General features: G+C 32.8%; 1 protein-coding gene across 1 annotated transcript in view; it reads left to right on the forward strand.

Annotated features, from left to right (window-relative positions):
• Window positions 1-3,877: 3,877 nt before the first annotated feature.
• The window catches only part of LOC123701410 (neuropeptides capa receptor-like), a 43,050-nt gene continuing 31,222 nt past the window's right edge, over window positions 3,878-15,705 (forward strand). The window contains exon 1 of the mRNA XM_045648873.1: window positions 3,878-4,211. Coding sequence (XP_045504829.1) covers window positions 3,911-4,211 — 301 coding nt within the window. The 5' untranslated portion in view covers window positions 3,878-3,910. The remainder of the gene's footprint in view (window positions 4,212-15,705) is intronic.

The raw sequence follows: 15,705 nt of genomic DNA on the forward strand, positions 1-15,705 counted from the left end.
ATATTCTTAAGCAGTGTGATAACATCTTTAATTCATTTTATTATGAGGGCATTCTGAGGAACCGATGAGTTCACTAGGATCCCCTGGGGGATCGGGCTGGGGGATCCTGGTGGCCTCAATCAAAAAATGTAACTAATTAAAAATGTTTCCTGTTAAAAATAATAAGGAGCATGAAATTCGCAATATGACGCGAGTTGAAGTGAGGGGAGGTAAAGTGACGCGAGTTAAAGTGTAGGGAGTTAAAGTTAAAGTGAAAGTTAAAGTCAAAATTATTTCGATTTACGGAATACTTATAGATGATAAAGGGAAATTTTAAATGTAGTTTGAAATAACGAATGACAAAAGTGACGCGAGTTAAAGTGACGGAAGGTAAAGTGACGGGAGGTAAAGTGACGCGAGTTAAAATGACGGGAGGTAAAGTGACGTGAGTTAAAGTGACGGGAATTAAATTGACGGGAGTTAAAGTTAAGGTGAAAGTTAAAGTCAAAATTATTTCGAAATAGGGAGGGAATAGATAATAAAGGGAAACTTTAAATATAGTTTAAAATAACGAATGACAAAAGTGAAGGGAGGTAAAGTAACGGGAGGTAAAGTGACGCGAGTTAAAGTGACGCGAGTTTAACTGACGGGAGGTAAAGTGAACCGAGTTAAAGTAGCGGGAGTAAAAGCTAAAGTGAAAGTTGGTCAAAATTATTTCAATTTAGGGAATAGATACTTATAGATAATAAAGGGAAACTTTAAATGTAGTTTAAAATAACGAATGACAAAAGTGACGGAAGGTAAAGTGGCGGAAGTTAAAGTGACGGGAGTTAAAGTGACGCACGTTAAAGTGACGGGAGTAAAAGTGACGCGAGTTAAAGTGACGGGAGGTAAAGTGACGGCCCACCCCTACCCTTGCTCACCTAACGCAGCGCGAGAACGCTATGTTTGATTTGACTTTTGCAGCCGTAGTAACTTTGTAAAAAACTAGTATTTTTTCATTCCGAGACAGCAAAGTAAAATGACTGGACACGGGACAACACGCAAAATTACGGGACAATCCTGGAAATCCCGGCCATCTGGCAACCCTATATACAATACAGCCTATAGCCTTCCTCGATAAATGGGCTATCTAACACCGAAAGAATTTTTCAAATCGGACCGGTAGTTCCTGAAATCCTGAGATACGTCGTTCAAACAAACAAAGAAACATACAAACAAACTCTTCAGCTTTATAATATTAGTATAGATTAAAGATAAGTATAGATAACTGATAAGTCATTCAAACCCGGCAATTATCTCCATACACTTTTGGGCAAGTATCAAAATTGTTTAATATACTTTCAAATGAGTAAAGTTTGTTTAACGCGGTTTATCCACGTCTACCAGCGGGGTCTCTGAACTAGAAACTTTTGCCAAATCCTAGTAGTATTTTGTGCCAAACTATTTTTATTCCTCATAAATATTTTCAATTTATATAATATACTTACGAGAATTCGTTAGTGAATGTTTTTCATCCAATACAATGTTAATGGAATGAAGGGATAAAAGAAGAAAAAGGAAAAATCCACTGAACGACAATGTTTTTCTAATAAAAATAAGGTTTGAGATAGTTTTATTATATAGAAAGGAATCTAAAGATTAAATAATGGTAAATTTCAGAATTATTACGAACTAGATTTCCGGCCGCGGCTTCGCCCGCGCAGTCATAGAAAAACCCGCATAGTTCCCGTTCCCGTGGGATTTCCGGGATTGCGTCATTTTCCCGGGATAAAAAGTAGCCTATGTCCTTTCTCGGGTATCAAAATATCTCCATACCAAATTTCATGAAAATTGGTTCAGTAGTTTAGGCGTGATTGAGTAGGTAACAGACAGACAGACAGAGTTACTTTCGCATTTATAATCTTCTCTAATATATAAAAATCAATGCCACTTTTCGTTGTAATTCCATAACTCGAGAACGGCTGAACCGATTTCGATAATTCTTTTTTTATTATATTCCTTGAAGTACGAGGATGGTTCTTATGTAGAGAAAACGTTAATATGTACCACGGGCGAAGCCGGGGCGGACCGCTAGTCTAATATATAAAAATCAATGCCACTTTTCGTTGTAATTCCATAACTCGAGAACGGCTGAACCGATTTCGATAATTCTTTTTTTATTATATTCCTTGAAGTACGAGGATGGTTCTTATGTAGAGAAAACGTTAATATGTACCACGGGCGAAGCCGGGGCGGACCGCTAGTATTAGTATGGATGACTATTATACATTTTTACCCACAGTTTTTACCTAATTAGGACGTCATTGCATATTAATACTTCATTCGAATTTATTTATTTCGTTTTATAAAGTAATTTTAATGATTAGGTACCTACTTATTCGTTAATGCATTATTTGTGAGAGAGACATTCATATTCCTATAGTACTAGGTAGTAAGTTACTCTGCGGTACTAGTTCTAATTACTGGAAACTTTTTTTACTAAAAGCTTAAGCTTTAAAATTTGAGCTTAAAGTTTAATTTGAAAGGCTAAGCTTAGCGCCTTACATTTTGTCTTGTTTTTTTTCAACACTGCTTCACATAACATTATAAAACCAATCATCTCAAACTTATTTTTAACCGACTTCAAAAAAAGGAGGAGGTTATCAATTCGGCCGGTATGTGTTTTTTTTATGTATGTACACCGATTACTCCGAGGTTTCTGAACCGATTTACGTGATTCTTTTTTTGTTCGATGCGGAATGGTGTCGAATTGGTCCCATAAAAATTTTATTTTGATAGGCCCAGTAGTTTTTATTTTATGAGCATTTTTGTCTGTATTTGTAAATGTTGCAAGTGCAAGTTTGAAGTCGGTTGTTTTTAACGTAGTTATCACTTGTTCTTTATTCAACAGGTTTTCGTCTGATTTTTTAAACATTCAGCTGTTTATATGAATTTACTATAAGTATATAGTCCAAATTCCAATAGTGATTATCTACAAAAGAGCAACTACAAATAACATATGTACTAATAAAAACAGTGATTATGTAAAACAGGTGTTTGAATTCGGGACAATAAAGGTCATATTAGCATAATTGTAGTCAAATAGGGACAGGCTTCTGAACTTTCAACTTGTTGTGTTCGCGTTGTGAGCGGTTTCTTCCTGTTACGATGAATTTTTATTATAGTTCTTCCTAAATCATGAAATATGTATTATTGTGATAGATTAAGCCTGAAGAAGCTGGTATATAAAGTAATTTTTATTTTTAACAAAATTTCAACTTGAAATTCTGAGCAGTTAATAAATACTTATAAACTCTTTCTAAATAACAAAATTTCAGTTTAATATTAGGTTCCTAAAATTAAACTTCGCTTTCCTTTTTGTTCATATTTTATTACTATAGGTTTCTCGTTAAAATTTAATCACGTATTCAACATCGTCATCAATGGTAAATTGGTCCAAATTGAAGAAATTTACAAGATTATTCAGTTTTTAAATATTATTGAAATTTGAAACTTTAAATAGGTAAGATATACTCTTTATTTATACGTTTCGCTCAGACATACATAATCTACATAATAGAGATGTTCAGTACCTTGTTCAGTACTATGAGTACAATGTACCTATTGTATTTGACTGTATTTGAGTATAAAAGTTTTCTACGCTTTTAGGTACACCGTAGCTGCGTTTCTCAATGAAATTTTCAGCTTTCAATAGCAGTGTTCGCGGTAAATCTGTGCGGAGAGGACGTCTGTATAGAAACACATTATATTCTCAGTATCGTAGTGAATTCAATGTTACAAATATAAAAACAATTTATTAATAAAAATTTTTTTTTTCAATTGTATTTCTGGCAATTTCCAAAACGCAAAAAAAAAAGTTAAAATGACATTCGAATTTCAAAAGCTCGTGACCATTCGTAATTAAAAACAAATGTAAACTTATTCAAAAATGGATTCGCAAGTTTTCCTCCGCCAAAATGAAACGTACGAAGACTTTTATAATCGTTGCAATAATTTGTCGAACTTTGATTGTACCGAGGAAGAAATGTTATGGTGGATAATGGGATCTCGACGGCTGCCATTAAAAGAAATAATCCCCATTAGTTTCGTGTTAGTGGTTATTTTTTTAACTGGGGTTATTGGTAATGTGTGTGTGTGCGTAGTGATTATACGGAACCCCGGCTTGCACACGGCTACAAATTATTATCTGTTTAGTTTGGCTGTAAGCGATCTTCTTTTGTTGTTGTTCGGTAAGTATTTCGCGTGAATCAGGATTTTTTTTTTATGTTTTATAAACATTCCAAATTTTATGCGCCATTTCAGAGTTTTAAGAAATTCGGAATAACAAATTTGTGGTTGATATCATTCAGTCTTGCTACTGACTCAGTCTAATTTTTTAAATAAAATAGATTTGAGTAAAAAATATATGTTAAGAGTAATAGTAACGACTGCTCTATCTACTTACTATTTTGAAATGGTAAATAAATCATCTGAACTATTTGAAAATTGGTAGAAATGATTTTATAATTTTATAATCATAATAATTTATTAATTGCCTAGGTATCATTGCCCTGAAAATATATTTGTTTTAGGTACATTATTTTTTCTTCTGATTTAGACCTTACTAGCTTACCGCCCTCGGCTTCGTCCGCTTTGACTTAAACCTAATAAATTATATTAAGTACTAAAACCTTCCTCTGAATCACTCTATCTACATATTAAAAAAAACAACCGCATCAAACTCCGTTGCGTAGTTTGAAAGATTTAAGCATAGGTGCAAAGGGACATAGGGACAGAGAAAGTGACTTTGTTTTATACTATGTAGAGATAACGTTACTATTTACTTTTATTAAAATTAATTATAGCAAAAATTGTACAATTTCGTGTAAATCTGGTACAGATTCTACAAGATAGCTTTCATTATCATAAAACTGCTTAGCTGCAATTATATTCTCGTTAATAACACAAGAGGTTCAAGATTAATAGTTTTGTGCTCCCTGAAGTGGCATTTCTGAAGTTTCCATTTCCTTTGTAGTTTGTAAGGAAGATGTATTTTGTATCTATTACTCTGTTGAATTTATTTACGGGCAGGTGGAGTTGGCGGAATGACTTTTTTATTTTCATCAACTATAATGTCCAGGAACTTAATTGATGATTGCGAAATATACAGATAGATCTATTTAAAAAAATTATCAACTGTCTGTTTGAAAATTGGAAGAAACAAATAATATTTCAGATTTGTATGTATTCTATTTTTGGGTTTAACGTAAGCAATTTATTATCACTGAGGTGTTTTGACATGTCCTAAATATGTCACGTTGTGCGTACATTTCTCGCCAAAGTTGGCTACATCAGCCACCTGCAAGCACGCGACAGGGGTTGAGCCACCGTATTGACGATACATAGCAGTCGCTGTAGCCGAAATCGGCAAGGGCGGATTATTATTATACGCAAGCGAACCCTACTGCAGTATTATATTATCTGCACTAAGGAAGTTTCCGTAAAAATGAATTGATTCCATGCAAACTGCAAAAAAAGCTCACATCTGCTCAATTTTTTAAATGCGACTCGACTAGCGACTCATGAATTTTCGTTAGAATTTTTTTTCTAAGTGTGATCTAGTTTTGTTCTAGTTCATTTACTTTGCTATCACCCTACATGACTTTTCCGATGAATATTTTTATTCTTCAACTGCCTTGAATAAATTGTAGGTATTCCTATGTCCAAAAAGTACCAAATTATACACATACCTAACCTATTTGCCTGCATAAATATAGGTAAACTTATTGTACTTCGGTAACTGCACTAATATTTGTAGTAAAAATAAATAAGTGAAACAATAGAAAAATATGTAAGCGTTTGGCAAGCTTAGAGCTTTGAGAGACACCTTGGAGACTGGACTTACTGGCCATTCACTCGCCGTCGCCACGACTATCCAATTTATTTTACTCATTCTGTTTAAAGTCTCTCAGTACACGCAATTTATGAAAAGTTTGTCTATGTATACGTTATGAGCCTAGTAATAAACAGGGGTATTTTTCGTAACGTCCGCGCGGAACATGTCCAGCGATTTAGACCGAATTTTAGGCCAAGCCAGGCGTAGTATTTGAAACTACGAAAATCAAAGAGTTTTTCGAACCAGGATCGTTGTATCGTTTTTCCAATATCCTACATATTTCATCCGCAATATTGTCATGTAATCCTTATCATGTTTTAAACGCGAAATTTTTTTATGATGTATTTGATACTCTGTCGCGTAACTATTGGACGGATTTGGATGAACTATATCTACTTGACAGGTGACTGTTTAGTGACTTTCAAAGCACACCCGTAACTTGATCACGGACAAGTCTGCCCGCACATATTTAATTGAACATACATTTCAAGAGAAGAACTACTTTGTAGTTGTATGTTTATGGAATTTTCATACGATACATCTAAGAATACTGATATATAGACACACAAACTCTCACACAAATGTAGAGGACAGAAATATAATCATTAAAAATATAAACGAGCTGTAAACGTCATCGATATAACCACAAAACTAAAAAGGTACCTAGACCTTATTAGAACTTCCGCAAGCTAATGTAAAATCATGTAATTTCGTGTTCCATTAAAACTCCTGACAATACATGTAAATTTTCTGTTGTAATCAAACATTGTGTAACTTTTCAATTTGGGACTGTCAGTTGTGCGAATTTCGTACTAACATGAGACAAAATACGAATTTTGATACTCAAATTACTCTCTTGAAGTCCTTTTCATTAACAATAGGTTATTAATTAGGACTTAGGTAGTAGATAGGTATTAAAAGGGTTAGGTTTTGTTTTATTTAACGGTTCTATATAAAATGTTTTAATTAGATTAAAAAAAAAAATAGTATAACCGACTTTTAATTAAAATTTCCTTCGTTACGACGGCTGCGACTACATTAGAAGTTTTCGAAGTTCTGTTGTTATAATAATAAGTTCAGAATTAAGGCATAATCCTTAAGCGGAATGTTCTTCTAAATAGTATACATACCTACTTGAACAATTAATATTCCTAGAAAGCTTTTTTAACCGACTAAAAAAGAGGCTCTCAATTCAATCGTATTATTTTGTGGTTGTATGTTATCCAACTTTCGATTAGGTGAATCTATTTTACATCTAACGTTCTTCCGGCTTCGCCTGTGGTACTTGTTTACGTTTACTTTCCTCTAAGAACCATCCTCGTACTTCAAGGAATATTAATTAACGGGTTAGCCGTTCTCGAGTTACGCGCTTACCAACACATTTTGCGATTCATTTTTATATTATAGACTTGAATTTGTTAAATTTTTAATTTATAATAATTGTGTCAAATTAATGAAGATCTTAGCTTACTATCATTGTTAAGTAAATACAGAGTACCTATACGTAATCGGCCTGTGTTAATTTTATCTTTACAGAAAAGCGCATACCTACTTAATTTGTGGTAATTTATTTTGTTTTCGATAAAACTCAAAGAAAATATTGTTTTATTTTGCTATACTAACACTATCTGCACGGCTACACTAGCATAAAGCCAGCCAAGTTTAAAAATGTTCTGACTGTTTTTATAAACTTTTTAACGTAAACGCGTTTTCTGTAAAAGCTTTTAATTAAGTAATGTATATGTTTCCATAAACTCTCTGAATTTAATTTTGTAGTATTAAAACTGTAGACGGAATGAAAACTGTTGTTTTTAGGGTTCATACGCACTATGCGGGTAGCCGTCCGGCTGACCGCAAGCACAATTATGTACGTAATATTCATTTCTATGCGCACTGCGATGCGGCTACCCGCAGACCGCTCCGGTTGCTCGGAGAGCTGCGGCCCGAGTGACGGCCAGCCGGACGGTTGCTATACGCACTGTGCGGTTCAGTCTGCGGCTGCCCGCCATTGAGTGAGTGTGTGCACGTGGTTGCAAAATGCTTGCTCTCATCTCGTGTTTGCAAATAAGGATGCACCCAGTACTTCTTTCTTTGCTTTTCTTCTATACGTAACGTGTGTAAATGTAGTAAATAGCTGCAACTTCTTCCTTTCCATCTTTGAAATGGATCGACATGACCGCAAATCGCAACGGTTCTTCAACCGCACTATGCGGGTAGCCGCATTGCGGGTAGCCGTCCGGCTGGCCGCATTCGCAACCGCATCCTGCGGTCAGCCGGACGGCTACCCGCAATGCGGCTACCCGCATAGTGCGTATGAACCCTTAGAGTGCCACTTTGTGATTTATCGGCACTTGAGTCTTGAACTTAGACTTCGTCATTAGACGTTTCTAAATTTGCTATCTGGTAGATAATTAAATTGAATGTACAGCTTTATACCTTATAGTGTAATCAATTTCTTATAAGGGAAATTAATTGGTTGTTCAATGATATTTTATATGCAATATTTAGTGAATTACACATTATAGTCGGATAATATAATACTATAGGCCATGTAATACTTAGGTCCATATAACACGATTATTTCAGTTAGATCTTAGTGATTGCTGAGTATAGTAACCGACCAGTATGGTGTAAAGTACTATCATATTTTTTCAAAAACAATTTATTATAAGAACTTATTATAATAATTTAAGTTTGATTGTTTGTAGGTAGGTACCTGTGGTAGGTACTAAATTGAGAATGTATATCAAAGTGTCTAATTAAGTTGATTTAAGAACTAACTGTAAAAAATATATTATTTTCAAACAAATCAAAGTAAAGTGTTTACTACGTCTACGAAATTAGCTATTCTTATTGAACTTAGCTATTCTGAATAGCTGAACAAGCAAATTGGGCAATTAAAAAACAGATTTGTTGAAATAAATTATATATATTTTAATTACAGATAAATATAAAAAATAATATAATAAATACATACATACGTAAAGTTATTCGGTCCTGTTAAAAAATACAGATAAAAAATATTCACACCAACAGCTCTCGATACACAAAATTTACCAATCTAGCCATAAGGTATGTGTTGCCATAAAATTTGCATTTCACACAGTTTTGCAAAAAATGGACAATCTGTGTGAAAATTTATTCGTGGGGATAAACCGTCAGATATTGGAGAAATGTTTAATCCCAAATATAATAGTTATATTTTCAAAGCAATAACGAAACACCAATTCTATATACTCCTCTCATTGCTTTATACAAAGTGTAATACCTCATCATCATCATCATTATCTGAGGCTCTACAGCCGCGAGTGGGCCTTGACCTGGTCTAGTATTTTCTTCCAGACATCTCGATCCTTTGCCCGGGTTCTCCAATTTTTCACATCTATCGTCTTTAAGTCCTGTTCCACGCCATCCAACCAACGGAGCTTTGGTCTTCCACGATTTCTACGTCCATCTGGTTTTCCATCGAAGTGATACCTACCATACATAAATTAATATACCAAATTACCTATATAAAATGTTTCAAACCAAACACATTTTCGTTACAAATCTAGTCTAAATAGAAAACATTATTTGAGATGACCATACAAGAATAACCATAACCGAACGTTCATTTCCCTGGATTGCGTTCCAACGGTTTCTTTTATAGGTATAATCATCCTAACCCGTATGTCAATTTATCTAGGATCTAACAGATAGGTTTGCTTTCAATCGGGAACATTTATATATTTCTCATCAATTTATAAAACGTTCTGCGGCGTGTCTGGACCCTGGACCCTGTCACAGGTCGCCGTTTCAGACAAATTTCATTAGGTATTAATTTTACATTCAGAGTTTATATAATAGTATAGCATGTCGTTGGTAAGATAAAGGTTAAAGATGTTATCACTCAATGGGCTATCGAAATATTTATTGACTGCCAAAAACAACCACAACCCTTGTCAAATACGTCGACTTAAATTTTGACACTTTCATAATTAAAGCACTCGGTGTAATTTAAAATTGGCAACTCCGGGAGTGCTTTAACGACGCAAATTTATTAATTGGCGCCAAAAGTAAAAAGCTCGTAACTTGTAACAATGTGTTAGTTAGATAGTGTGTGGTGGAACTTTCATTTGCGTGGACTCTTTTTCTTATGTTTGTGATTTTCATCAGTCTAAAAATACAATTCTATTTGAATTTTTAGACTGATCACTGCTAAAAAGAGTTTTTTAATCCTTCAAATGCTATCAATTTAATGTTTTTAAATTGTAAGTTACCCAATGTACACATACATAATGTACATCATTTTATTGCCGAAATAATTTCTACAAATAAACAATTACCTAATGTTAGAAGATACTAATATACCAATATAATAAGGGCGATTAAATCTAATGTTAAATAACGGAGGACATAATTAGCTGTTAAATTTTGGAACAATGGCAGCGATCCCATATTATCTAAAATCCCTTAATGAGTTTCGAGTGGCCAGAGATAAGTTTTGTGTCCTTTGTTATCGCGAAATATATAATGTATCAAATACTAAAAAGATAATGAAGCGTTTTTACCAATTTATTTCACATGGCAACGTATTTTTCTATTCAATAGACAAAAGAGCAATAACCTGAAAAAAAGGGGGTTATCTGTGCCTAATCAAATATTCATATAGTAATAAGTATATAGTATAAGTTTATCTCTATACAATACGCAAAAAGCCTTTGCTCTTTATAATATGAATGTGTAGATCTAAGGTATAGATAAAAATAGATATTATGTTCTTTCTTTAGAATTTTTTAAAGTTATTTGTACAAAGAATAGGTTCATACTTCCAATGTTTAAATTCATAGTGTAGCAATACCTAGTATTATATCTCGTCTTTATTTGTTTGTAAATAAACGTGAACAATTTTTCTTTATTAAATTCGGACTATGCAGTAGGTATGCATCTTAATATATTCACGAACAAGCATAGTTAATGAATTTATTTAAAAGAAAGTAAAAGAGCCAGCAAGTAATAGAGCAAAATGTCTTATTTAACGCGGATAAAGATGAGAACGTTAGCTAGTTTGTAATATAATTTAATTCTTTCTTTCCTCTTAATTTAGTCCATTTTATTCCTGAAACCTATCTTTGTAAGGCGACTGCATTTTCAACGAGAAAAAGATAAAGAAATATCATTTCGTTATGAGAAATATTTCATTTTTATCATAGATAAGCCAGCTCTGTGCGCGTAGTAAAAATACATCATCATGGCACAAACTTTCATCCCTTTTTTTTACCCTTGGAGGTTTAATTGACTAAAGTCTCTCATTCATTCATTCATTCATTCATTGACTAAAGTCTCATTTGAATCGGATGTCGCAGGCGGCAGGACATGAAGTTGCTGCGTGAAATAAAATTCTTTATCATTTCCTTAACAATCTTTAATTCATGAGATATTCGTAAAATATTTAAACGAGGGGTTGTATTGCATTGATTTTTCTATTTATGCAAGATAAATAGTCAATAAGCCTTTTACAACATAACAAGCATGTTATTTTGCAGAAATTTACATAAATATCTGTCCTGGTTTTAATAAATTATAGAATTGGCATAATATTTTTTTATAGATACAATATTTTGTACGCTTGGCATTGTTTGTGTGTAGAGCTATGAAATTTATTAATACACAAGTAGGTAAGTTTACAGGAACTAGAACTGTTTATTTTATTTTTATATTAACTAGTAAACTGAGATAATAGTGAAATAATATACCGCAATATGTATGCTATACAGGGTACATCTTTCCACGCATTGTATTAAAATTCCAATAGTTGCCAAGAAATTGTATCTCGCTGGCAATGGAAGAGTTTATTTAATTTAATACTCTTTTATCGTGCTCTGCGAAATTAATATATGTAAGTTGCAAAATACTTAGGTAAGTACATATTATACTTGATCAAATTTAATTAAGTAGAGGGGATGCTTTCTTCAATGTTTTAATATATTATCTGTTCATTTGAGTATATTGTTTCCGTATCGTCACAATACGTACGAAACGAGATGAACAAAATAACAAAATTGTTTATCTAATAAGGCACGTTGTTACCCAAATGATTACTAAGAATACCTACATTATAATAATGTATTCGATCCTCTTATATCCCACTTCTGAGTTTCTGACTTCCTACATAATTTCTCTTTGAAAACCATCGAAACATCGTTATTATTTCGCTCGATTTGCGTTTTGTTTCGGAAAATTTATTTCTCGTTATTTAAAGTATGGAGTTAGCTATAAATTGGGTATCGTTGTCGTTTCAATAACGATAACGCTATTTGATATAATAAGCTTATAGAAAATGCGACATTGTCTCCTAGTTAAGGAGATAAATGAATTATTAACTTAGGTTATATGAACTATGTTTATGCATTAAAATAATGGAACCGGGGCAGACAATATCGCATTATGTTTATAAGCTATATATTTAGACGTAAGAACCGTTATAAAATTATCAAAAACTAGCGGTCTGCCGTCCACCCCGGCGTCGCCCGTGGCACATATTTCGCAATAAAAGGTAGCTTATGTTCTTTCTCAGGGTCAAAAGATTGTCTGGGCCAAATTTCATCAAAATCGGTCCAGTAGTTTATGCGTGAAAACCACACATACATACATACACACCTTTCCTCTTTATAATATTAGTATAGATAGATCTAGATTAATTCACGTAGTGGTTGCCTGGATTTATATTGTTTTTATTAGCTCTCCGTCAATTTCCACTCTTGAACTCCTAACATCTCAAAATACGTCAATTTATTATTATTATTTTCTTATTTAGACAACATAGCATTGGATCTTCGGAATTTCGTGAAAAACGAGAATTTCTTTTCTACATTTTATTATTTTTCCGTTTAGGATAGTCCAAGAGGCTGTATGAAGAATTCCTATTGTAATCCTCTGAAGGAAATCGTCCTTTGTCCTTGCTATCCATTTATATGTAAATACGGATATATTAAAGGAAGTCTAAAGAATTTTTACATAATATGCTAAACATAAAAGGTGAATGTCTTGTACGTGTTGTGTTTTATTTTGATCTGTTTATCTTGACGAACATCAAAGTTAACATTCATAAGATAATTGATAAAAATGTAGGTATTTCTCTTATTTTTTGGCCGTTAAATCTTTTAAACCAGCGCGGTGGATTATGGCCTGTACCCTCATAGGAGGCCCGTGTCCCAGCAGTGGGAACGTATATGGGCTGATGATGATGATGATGATGATGAAATCTTTTAAGAATTATATTACAAATTTCAGTTAAAATAAGAAACTTTTACGAAATTGAGTGATACAAATTTAAAACACTATTTATTATTTTTATTACCTACTCAAGCAGATTTCGCACACTTGTGGATTGGTAACGTGGACTCAGGCAATTTTCCAGCGGTCATTTTAAATCCTTTGTAAGATATGAGCTCTTATTTCTTATATTTTTCTTAATATGTCGGAGCAAAATATAATTTCTACGCTAAAGTTCTAACAAATCTGCCGTCCGCGTCATTAGTTTCTAATTCTTCCAAGTAAGGAGATTGATAAATGGCATCCATTAGTCACTTTCCGAATGACCTGACGCGTTTAGATCGAAAAATCTATACCGTATTAGCTTTAATTACGAAGAAGGACCTATACCTACCAATTAGATACCTATAACAGTCAATTTCTTACAAGTTACCAGCTTTTTGTCGACCTCTGACGGTAACTATACCGTCACAGGTCGGACGGTAACTATTCCGTATATGCGTACCTATACTAACGCATTACACCTAGTCTGTATTAGTTTAGGTATTAGGGACACAGTCAGATTCTTAAGAAAATAAAAAATGATACCTCTATATAACTTATAACCATAAGTACATACTAAACGATATAAAATCTACTCATGTATTTGTTATCATTATCAAAGACTAACTAGACATTATAAGTTAATACTATCAGTAAATCATCCAACCAACCATGGATTTTCAGTAGGAGGAGAGGATTAACTGAATAAAATAATAATAAAACAAGATAAAGTTCTTCCTAATGGAAAACTTCAAGAGAAAGATCATAATGTGTAACGACGAGTGGCGACCACTTTACCCCAATTCGAATCGTGGCTGGCATTCATACTTTATTATTCTATTTTTATGGCGCAATTTGAATGGGTACTTTTATTGAATAAGTTGAGATTTTAAGCCTCGTCAGATTTCATGATTCAAGTAAATAAGTAGATACGTATTTACTTGTAAAACTACGATAGTCTAATAAATTAATGACTGATATTTCGGTAATGCTCTAATCACTACCTAATGCCTATGATATATAAAAGAGCTAGATACGTTACCCGCTCTCTATTTTGGCAAGAAAAAACTCAGGTAAGTGCCCGAGTCTCACTTAGTCACGCACCATTCAGCGTCCTGGCTGGACATTCTTTTTGTATTTTAATCGGCAGTTGTTATTACGAAGTACATGAGTGAGACATGTATTATGTCTCGTGCGTGAGAGTGAAAGAGAGAACAACTGTATTGGTGATAATGCGTTAGTAAGTAGGTATGTATTAATTACGCTGTTTTTTAGTTAGGTCATTGCCTAATGCTCTATACGTAGGAATTGAATTCTACTTTCTTTCTATACTTTACACGATTTTATTTCATCAAATCAAAAACAATATAGATTTGTATAAAATATTGGCATGTACAGTTTAAAGAAAATATGACTGAGGTTTAGTTTACATTATTATAAACACAAGTAAGGAATGAATCGAATTGTACTTTCTATTTTTATGCATGTGCATTCAGTTTACATTCTTCATTATGCTAAAACGGATGAATTTATATGCAGTATCTTTTGGCACACAGAGAAAACATCATTTTGATTAAACGTAACAAATGCAGAAGTAACGAGAGAGTTTGAAACATTAAAAATATTATACACATTCTAAAGGCCAAAAAAATGAATGATGAAATTTGTTATTAAGTGTTTTCGTTTATTTTATACATCAATACATGGTCTTAAATATTCGACCAACAAACTATTCTATAACATTCTATATCTATTGCAAAGACGAAAAACAAATTCTCTATGTATGGGTTACTTCCCTACATATTATTTATATTACCTGAGGCTCCTTTTGCTAACTAATCAATTGTTTTTGCGTTTGAACTCCGAAATATATAGGTAGATACGACTATTTTTTATTTATTTTCGTTATTATATTGTTCAACATCTGGGTAAAGTATCATGAATTATCTATTTATAACCTCATAAATCAAATTACTTGTGATAAAACCCAATTTATGTAATGGTATTATGACTTATAAAAAATACGAAAGGTCTTCAGATAAAATGTCACAAGATTCAATAATATTGGATTATTTGGACTATATGCTGGTTTTTCAATGTAATTAGCATCGATTACTTTTTCTAATAAAGTCCTATATTCGTATTAAGGTCGTTACTTGCAAAGTCTATATTTTACGGAGACTGTCCCAGATTTTTAAATTCAGTGATTATACTATAAAGAAGTCTAATGTGATGTGTCATTATTTTGTGTTTCGTTTTATTATGAACTGATAAGAATGGACAGTAAATTCAAAGATACACTTATTGTTACTGAATACAAATACTGAATGCTCTTACTCTTTATAATCTTAAAAAAAAATCGTAGTTCGTATCAGTTTGTTTCTTAAGGTTTTCTATTAAATTATGAATATGAAATTCTTTATTATTCTGTGACACATAATACGATAAACCTACAATACTATTCTCCTCGTATAATACAAAAAATAATCAATATGAATGTAATATGCATTTTTATCGAGTTTATTAGATTATTTGAATGATCATATAGAACA

Source organism: Colias croceus, chromosome 21 (genome assembly GCF_905220415.1).
Source record: "Colias croceus chromosome 21, ilColCroc2.1".
Taxonomy (NCBI): Eukaryota; Metazoa; Arthropoda; class Insecta; order Lepidoptera; family Pieridae; genus Colias; species Colias croceus.